The sequence below is a fragment of the Phalaenopsis equestris genome, unplaced genomic scaffold, assembly GCF_001263595.1.
Source record: "Phalaenopsis equestris unplaced genomic scaffold, ASM126359v1 Scaffold000949, whole genome shotgun sequence".
In the NCBI taxonomy this organism is placed as follows: Eukaryota; Viridiplantae; Streptophyta; class Magnoliopsida; order Asparagales; family Orchidaceae; genus Phalaenopsis; species Phalaenopsis equestris.
Genome location: NW_018165388.1, coordinates 338546 through 347463, shown reverse-complemented (window position 1 = coordinate 347463; position 8918 = coordinate 338546). Strand labels below are relative to the sequence as shown.

General features: G+C 33.6%; 1 protein-coding gene across 1 annotated transcript in view; it reads left to right on the top strand.

Annotated features, from left to right (window-relative positions):
* The first annotated feature begins 1231 nt into the window (after positions 1-1231).
* Positions 1232-8918, top strand: part of LOC110032479 (ABC transporter C family member 3-like) — a 9456-nt gene continuing 1769 nt past the window's right edge. The window contains exons 1-7 of the mRNA XM_020736127.1: positions 1232-3220; positions 3976-4062; positions 4132-4779; positions 4865-5029; positions 5430-5724; positions 5828-6042; positions 8798-8911. Coding sequence (XP_020591786.1) covers positions 1328-3220; positions 3976-4062; positions 4132-4779; positions 4865-5029; positions 5430-5724; positions 5828-6042; positions 8798-8911 — 3417 coding nt within the window. The 5' untranslated portion in view covers positions 1232-1327. The remainder of the gene's footprint in view (positions 3221-3975; positions 4063-4131; positions 4780-4864; positions 5030-5429; positions 5725-5827; positions 6043-8797; positions 8912-8918) is intronic.

The following is an 8918-nucleotide window of genomic DNA, read 5'->3' as shown; positions in this document are numbered from 1 at the left end:
CAATGGAGAAAAAAGATTCATATAACCGACCCCTTGTAGTACGATTAAGGCTTTATTATTGTTGTTGTTGTTGTATACTTTGTTTTGTGATGTCTTTTAATATGAATAATTAATTAAATATAAATATGTGTCAATGACGTGTCGTGTTCTATTTTTTTCAATTATATTGTATCCTCATATTACGTGCCGTGCCTTTGTCTCGATATTTGTATCTGCGTTACTTAGATAATTCTCTATTACCACATTTTGCTCTTTTGTACTAGATCCATCAATCATTTAAAGTTAGATTCAAGCCGAATATACCTCATAAATCGATTTTATAATTTAATTTCAAATGGTTTATTTGTGGAAAGCCAACACATTTAAAAATAGTAATTTAATTTCTACTTTTTTTTGTGTACAAAAATGAAATAAATACGCTTGAATCAATAACATGAACCCCTGCAAATATAGCAATGATTCAATTCAGACAATCTTCATGCAATCATGCATGCTACATTTTAACCTAAAAAAGTCCGGGACAGAAGAAGATCCAAAATAACACATGAAGGACAAATCGAACCCGCCTAATTTCCCCGCCCGCAACCCTCTTCGATGGTGTACGGCATCGCTAATTTTCTCACGAAAACTTGGACCCACTTGGTATTTCTCCCCCTGAAACGACAAACCAGCAAACTTGATCGCCAAGGAGCCTCATTTTGACTTGTAGAATATATAACCCCAATACCCTCCTTCGTTCGGTTCATGAAGCAAAAATTTTGAAGATTGAATATTCTTTTAAGCAACTGGGCGAGAGAGAGAGGCAAAGATGGAGTTTTTACAGGATGTGGCTCACGGTATGCGAGCCTCCCTTCTGAATCAAAGAGATGGATTCTTGTTAGAACCTTGTTTTCTTCATTTGTTCTCTGCTTCCTGCCACATTTTGTTTTTGGTTGTCTTGTCTTTGCTCTGGTTATGTAGGCGGTCCAGTGGCGGAGGTTTGAGTAAAGATAGATCAAAACAAGATAGATTTCTGTATTACAAAGCCACGGTCTCAACTTGCTCGATGCTATGCTTGTTTTATATCTTCCTGTGCATCTATGATATCTTCTGGTATGGTGATGGCAAAGGGGCCTTTGTTAAAGAACATGCCACCCAATTGGATTTGGGTGTTAGAGCAATCACATGGCTTGTCATTGCGGCTTACTTGCATTTCGCTTTCCTTCCATGTAGTGAGAATAGAGAGAATAAGTTCCCTGCTGTTCTTAAGATATGGTGGGGTGTCTACTTGCTCATTACCTGCTTCTCCATTGCCTTAGATTTTTTCTGTTATAGAAAGCTTGGGATCATGGGAACCCATATGTGGTTATTGGATTTTGGGTCTCTTATATCTGCTCTCATTCTTAATTATACTGGGTTGTTTGGAAAGAGGGTTGAAGATGGGAGTAATCATCTCCGAGAATCTCTCTTGAATGGTGGGGTAAGTAGTTCTAATGGTGAACCAAGCGAGAGTGATGGTGGTATTGGTAATGTCTCTTTGTTCACAAATGCTAGTTTTCTTAGCATCCTAACCTTCTCTTGGATGAATCCATTAATTGCTTTTGGTAATAAGAAGACTTTAGACATTAAAGATGTACCGCAGCTGGATCACAGAGATAGTGTTGATGGATTTCTACCTATTTTTAAAGGCAAACTTGAAGCTTGCAAAGCAACTAGTGGTGATGACAATAACAGTGGCTCTGCTCATATAACTTCTTTCAATTTAGCAAAGGCATTAATCTTATCTTCCTGGAGACTTATCTTACTTACATCCATATATGCGCTTCTTTATACCGTTGCTTCCTATGTTGGTCCCTATCTTATTGATTACTTTGTTCAGTTTCTTAACGGTAACCAGACATTTGCTAATGAAGGTTATGTTTTAGTTATGTCATTCATAATTGCAAAAATATTTGAATGCCTTACACAGAGGCATTGGTACTTTAGATTACAACAAATTGGTATGAGAGTCAGGTCATTTCTGGTATCAATTATTTATCAAAAGGGTCTTACCCTGTCTAGCAATGCAAGGCAAGGTCGTACCAGTGGGGAGATCATCAATATCATGAGTGTTGACGCTGATAGAGTTGCAATGTTTGCTTGGTACTTACATGATCTGTGGATGGTCCCAGTTCAAGTAGCCTTGGCTCTGTTTGTCTTGTATGCCAGGTTGGGCCTTGCTTCACTAGCTGCATTAGCTGCTACTTTTGTTGTTATGTTAGCAAATTTTCCCTTGGGTAAAATGCAAGAAAAGTACCAAGAAAAGGTGATGGAAGCAAAAGATGTAAGAATGAAATCCACTTCAGAAATCTTAAGAAATATGAGGATTCTCAAGCTTCAAGGCTGGGAGATGAAGTTCTTGGCAAAGATAGCTGAATTGAGAAAAAATGAGACAAATTGGTTGAAGAAATATGTTTACACATCTGCAATGACTACTTTTGTGTTTTGGGGTACACCTTCTTTTGTAGCTGTGGTCACTTTTGGAGCTTGTGTGCTTATGGGGATACCTTTAGAGTCAGGAAAGGTTCTATCAGCACTTGCAACATTTAGAGTGTTGCAGGAACCAATTTACAATCTTCCTGATACCATCTCTATGGTTGTTCAAACTAAAGTTTCATTAGATAGGATAACATCATTTCTTCATCTTGAGGACTTACAAAAGAATATTGTAGAAAGGCTTCCTAGAGAAAGCTCTGATGTTGCAATCGAAGTGAGCAACGGGATGTTCTCATGGGACCTTTCATCTGAGTCTCCTACCCTAAAAGATTTAAACTTTAAAATACTGGATGGTATGAGAGTAGCAGTTTGTGGAACTGTTGGCTCTGGGAAGTCCAGTTTGCTTGCTTGTATCTTAGGTGAAGTTCCTAAAATAGCTGGAACAGTGAAATTGTGTGGGTCGACAGCTTATGTCGCACAATCACCATGGATACAGAGTGGAAAGATTCAAGACAATATACTTTTTGGTAAGGAGATGGACTCAGAAAAGTATAACAATGTTCTGGAAGCGTGCTCATTGAAGAAGGATTTAGAGATTCTTCCTTTTGGTGACCAAACAATTATTGGGGAAAGAGGCATCAATCTGAGTGGGGGACAGAAGCAAAGAGTTCAAATTGCACGAGCCTTATACCAAGATGCTGATATCTTTTTGTTTGATGATCCATTTAGTGCTGTTGATGCCCATACTGGCTCTCATCTTTTTAAGGTACATGCCTTCTAACCATTGCTTCCATGTCTTTAACTAATCAACCAATTTGTTGTTTATGTTTTCTAGTTTCTTTGATTGATGCTAAAGAACAATTCATTTATTATGACTAGTAATGTTCTAAAATTGTAATATCCATTTACATATTATAAGTAATTTATTTTTGTCATATCCATATACAGAGCATTAGTAATTTATTTTTTATGCTTCACTAATCTAATGTTAAACCTATTTTAAAACACTATTAACAACAACATTATCATCATCATTGTGGTCGTCCTCATCATTGGCTTTATCCCAACTCTTTTGGGGCCATTTTTATGATTTCTTTTTCTCCATTCTTTTCCATTTATGTACTATACCAGGCACTAAACATATTCTATGCAAATAACTTTTATCCATATTATTAGGCCAACATCTTTTTCTTTCTAATATTTCGACACTAATATCGTCCACTTGCCTGATAGCACATTTTCTGCATTTTAAATTCCAAACTATCAAAATCTATTTTTCTACATTGCATTCAATAGATGTTGCCCCCGCACTTTGTCTAATATAATTTTTATTCATGTTGTCCCCACACATTCTCAATTTGGCCACACTCATCTTAGCAATTTATGACTTTTATCCTATCTAATACTCAAAGTCATATAATGTATTAGCCATAATTATAATTTCTTAAGTTCATCTGTAATTCTCTATAATATTTTATCATCAAATGATTAAAGCCATTGACAACCATACTTTAATAACAGGAATGCTTGCTTGGGGTTTTGGCTTCTAAAACCATAGTCTATGTCACCCACCAAGTTGAATTTTTGCCTACTGCTGATCTTATATTGGTGAGTTCCATAACTCATCCATTCTAACTTTGGATGCAAATATTGAATAGAATGAAACTTTCTTGTCAGGTAATGAAAGATGGAAAGATAACGGAAATGGGTAAATACAATGACATAATCACTTCTGGAAGGAACTTGATGGAATTAGTAGGCGCTCATAAAGAAGCTCTATCAGTTCTTGACAATATGGAACTTGCTAAAGATAATTCAAGCAATATTAAAGATGACAGTTCAGATAATAGTAAAAGTAGCAAGCAGACTCTTGATGAAGATAAGAAAGATGCACTAAACTCTAAAGCTAATGAAACAGAGATTCAGAAAGGCCAACTTGTGCAAGAAGAAGAAAGGGAGAAAGGAAGAGTTGGGTTTTGGGTTTACTGGAAGTATATCACAAAAGCATATAAAGGTGCTTTAGTGCCACTGATACTTTGTGCCCAGATGCTCTTTCAAGTTCTACAGATAGCTAGTAATTACTGGATGGCTTGGGCTGCTCCGCCATCCAGAGATGTGGAAGCTCCAGTTACTGTGCTTACTCTTATCTATATCTATATTGCATTAGCCATTGGGAGTTCTATCTGCATTCTTATCAGAGCTTTGCTACTTGCTACGGCTGGACTCAAAACTGCTACAATACTGTTCAATGAGATGCATTTCAGCATTTTTCGTGCTCCAATGTCCTTCTTTGATTCCACTCCCAGTGGACGTATTTTAAACAGGGTCTGCAAACTCAAGCAAATTCAAATTTGTTGAAAATATTTCATTGACTTGGTGAGAATTTATGAAAAAAAATTTGTTGATGCAGGCTTCAACTGATCAGAGTGATGTAGACACAAGCATACCTTACCAAATTGGCGCATTTGCATTCACAACCATACAACTTATTGGAATTATTGTAGTCATGTCACAAGTTGCATGGCAGGTTTTCATCATCTTTATTCCAGTTCTTGGATTAAGCTTCTGGTATCAGGTATTACCAAATCAGAACTCATATTTAGCTTGAGTTTATCCAGTAAACAAGGCTTCCTTTTATTTATGGGAAATTTACATACATATCACACAATTATTACATTTTTCATATCTAACACCTACTAAAGTTTGATGTTAAAAATTTACATTCATATCTAACACATACAACTTTGGCGTTAAAAATTTATGCATGAAAAGGTGTGTTTTGGTTTTAAAAAGTTTGTAGTAGTGGCATTTTGGGTGAATTGTCAATGATTTGAGTGGTATCTATGTAAATATGAAAGTTTGTGCTATATATGTAAATATATAAGAACTGTGGGGTGTGTACGTGCATGCACCTTGAAGTTATTTGTACTGAAGGGGGATGAACATGGCATTTACTTTCTTATTTCTTGCTGCAGCGATATTACATCGATACAGCACGAGAATTAGCGAGGTTGGTGGGGCTATTTAAAGCTCCAATTATACAGCATTTTTCAGAATCATTATCAGGATCAACAACCATTAGAAGTTTTGGTGAAGAATCGAGATTTATAAACATTAATTCGCAGCGTTTGGACGAATGCAATCGACCACGGTTTCATAATAACTGTGCTATGGAGTGGCTTTGCTTTCGTTTGGATGTGTTGTCATCCATTGTTTTTGCATTTTGTTTGATATTCTTGATTTGCTTGCCAAGGGGGGTAATTGATCCCGGTAAATTTTTTTGGTAGAAATATATTATTTATCTTTTTGAACTAAATCAAGCAACTAGTATATGATAAAAACTTTAACCTTTTTTTTTTTGTTTGCATAACAGGACTTGCTGGCCTTGCCGTGACATATGGCCTTAATCTGAATATGCTGCAGGCATGGGTCATATGGACCCTATGTAGCCTTGAAAACAAAATAATTGCAGTGGAGAGGATATTTCAGTATACAAACATTTCTAGTGAGCCTCCTCTTGTTATAGAAACTAACAGGCCTGACGATAACTGGCCATCAAAAGGAGATTTGGAACTTCACGATCTGCAGGTAATCCTCTGCATAATTTTACTTATAGTAATGTTGGATATATTAGTTAGATGAATATGAATTCAGATGTTGATATAATTTTAGAATAAAGATAGGTGATTAAAATGAATAAATGCCTGAGTATTATGGTTGATATGATAAAAGTATCAAGGTATAAATGTAAATTATAATATAATTACAACTTGGCTGATTATACCTTATGACATTTAGTAATAGGCCGTAAAGAAATTATTGATAGAGAAGTAGAGCATGAAAAAAATGAGAATCTTAAATTGAATTCATGAAAAATTGTGAAAACATGGATGGGTATGTAAAAACTTGTAAGGTTGAATTGAAAAAAAACATTATTAGAGTATAGAAATATAATCTATGAAAGATGATGTTATAGAAAATAGAATTAAATTGTTTGGGCATGTGGAACGAATTGTAAAAGATGCATCAATAAGATGGGTTGATAAAATCTGTATAAAGTATCATGAAGGGAAAGGTGAAAACACCGAGTCACACTGGTTCAAAGTGCAAAATTATTTGCACCAAATAGGTTTTTCATGCAACATTCAATAAAGATGAATTGAGATAAGTTTCATGATGATTTTGATGACGATTATGATGCTATTAAGCTAAAGAGATTTGCCTTTCTATTTTTTTCTTATGAGTTAAATCTTGAGCAAGCTTTGAAGAACCAACTTTTACTAAGGTGGACCATTTTCATTGAATATCAAATGATTTTATCCAAGAGGCCAAGGAGTAAGAATAGGATAGTCCTAGTTATTTAAGGTACCAAATATTCACCAAGTATCCATCTTTTTTGGAAAATGCAAAAGAAAAGAACATTTTTTAGACCAAAAAGTAATGATTTATTTAGCATTATGCTATATGTGTGCGAGCTTAAATTAATAGAGAAGTTAGATTTACATAAAATTATAAAAGGAAAGATCACATTTTACCGTAAAAGAAGATAAATTTTAATTTGAATTATCTCAATTAAATAGTGTAATTGATGTTTCAGCCATTGTAAATTTATGTTCGTTATGGTGCAAAAAAAAAAGGCTAATATAAAGGTGGGAATTAAAGTTTATAAAATTGATTTCCATCAAAATACATTCTCTAAATGTTAGAGTGATACTTGAGAAGTACTATTCACAAAAAATTATAAGATATAATATGTAATTTAAGTATTTGGTTAAGAAGGAAATTAAAAGGAAGAAATACAAATAATCATGAGTCTATTCTAGGGATTGTTTTAACAAACAGATCAAAATGAGTAATTTAGGTACTTTATGTATAATTACATGTTTTGAGATGAAGATTTATTTTTTATCTTCTATGGAATTTATTTTTGTATGAGAAAAGGCTGATACATTACCCGAATGATCTTTTATCAGTTCAAAAATTGCAATAATCAAATTGTGCTTCCTTTTCGGTTTCTGCAATATTAAACTTGTTAGAAAAGATGAATTGAACCTGTTAATGGCATATGGTCAACAAAAATGCAAATTTACTAGAATTTTTTAAAGAGAATAATTATATTTAATGAAATACCATTCAATGCTGTTTTCATAACCTTTTAATAGGTCAATTTTAAAGTAAAGTGATGTGATATGTAATAATACTTGTAATATTTTATGAAACATTAGCATATAAATTGGTCTTCAATTAGAATGATAAAGGTAGATTACTCTGATGATCAGAAGTAAAGATAGGAAAAAATATAACTATTCTCTTAATATTTTAACAACATTGCAGGCCCAAGTACTATATACTAAATTAGTTATAACTGTGTTGATATGGGAGGATTTTCAATTGGTGGAAAATTTCACTATTCTAGGGGAAAATATTTATAATTTTCATATTTTCGATCCTTGTGCCTCTATTATTAATAGACTATTAGATATCCGCCAATCTTTGGTGAACTTATTATGTTAAACTTGAAAGAAAAAGATAATAGGTAGAGGCGAAGTCATGGAACTTAAATAGCACATATGAGTTCCAAAGATATTTGAATTTACTTGCTTTAACTTTCCATTAAGGCATGAATGGTGTTCTTCTATGAACTTACTTTCTAAATGACTGAGATAAAATTATAGTTGAGAATGCCATAGGTGTCTATAAGATATGCTATGAGTCACATTCACCGAAGTGATATTTTTAAGGGATATAAGATATTATGATTTTTCGCTTGGGGATATCATATTTTTTTCTACATTTCTCATTATTTTAGTTTGTTTCTTTGAAATCCTCCAAATATTTGATTTTTAACCTTTTTTTCAAAATTTTTTCTAAGCACTAAATCTAGTTACAGATTGAATTAAAATCAACTTGTAAGAACACAAGAATAAAATCCTTTTTTTTTTCTTTGGCTTGTCACAAGGCCTGTTTAGTAGGAGCACAATATTATAGGCAAATAAAAAAATGAATTAGATAATTAAGGCAGTTTGTAGATAATTGTTTTGGGGCTTAGGAGAAGTCTTCATCATTATTCTCATTCTAATCATCTTTGTGGTCATTATTATCAGCATCATAGTCCTATGAAGGACATTTAGGATTTGACACTATAAATTCACATTATTTAGGTGTTACGTTACATCCATTTTATGAGTAAAACTTTTTATTTTTTTTGTAAGCACTTGTAATTAATGTCAGCTTGTTCCTTGTTTTAACAACACTTGTACATTACTTTTGTTATTCAAAAGTTTTTCAAATATTTTACAGTTTTGATTAATACTTCCCTCAATCCTAACTAATTTCAACATAGGTCCGTTATGCGCCACACATGCCATTTGTTTTAAAAGGCCTTACATGCAACTTTCCTGGAGGCTTGAAGACTGGCATTGTTGGCAGAACTGGTAGTGGCAAATCAACCCTAATTCAAACAC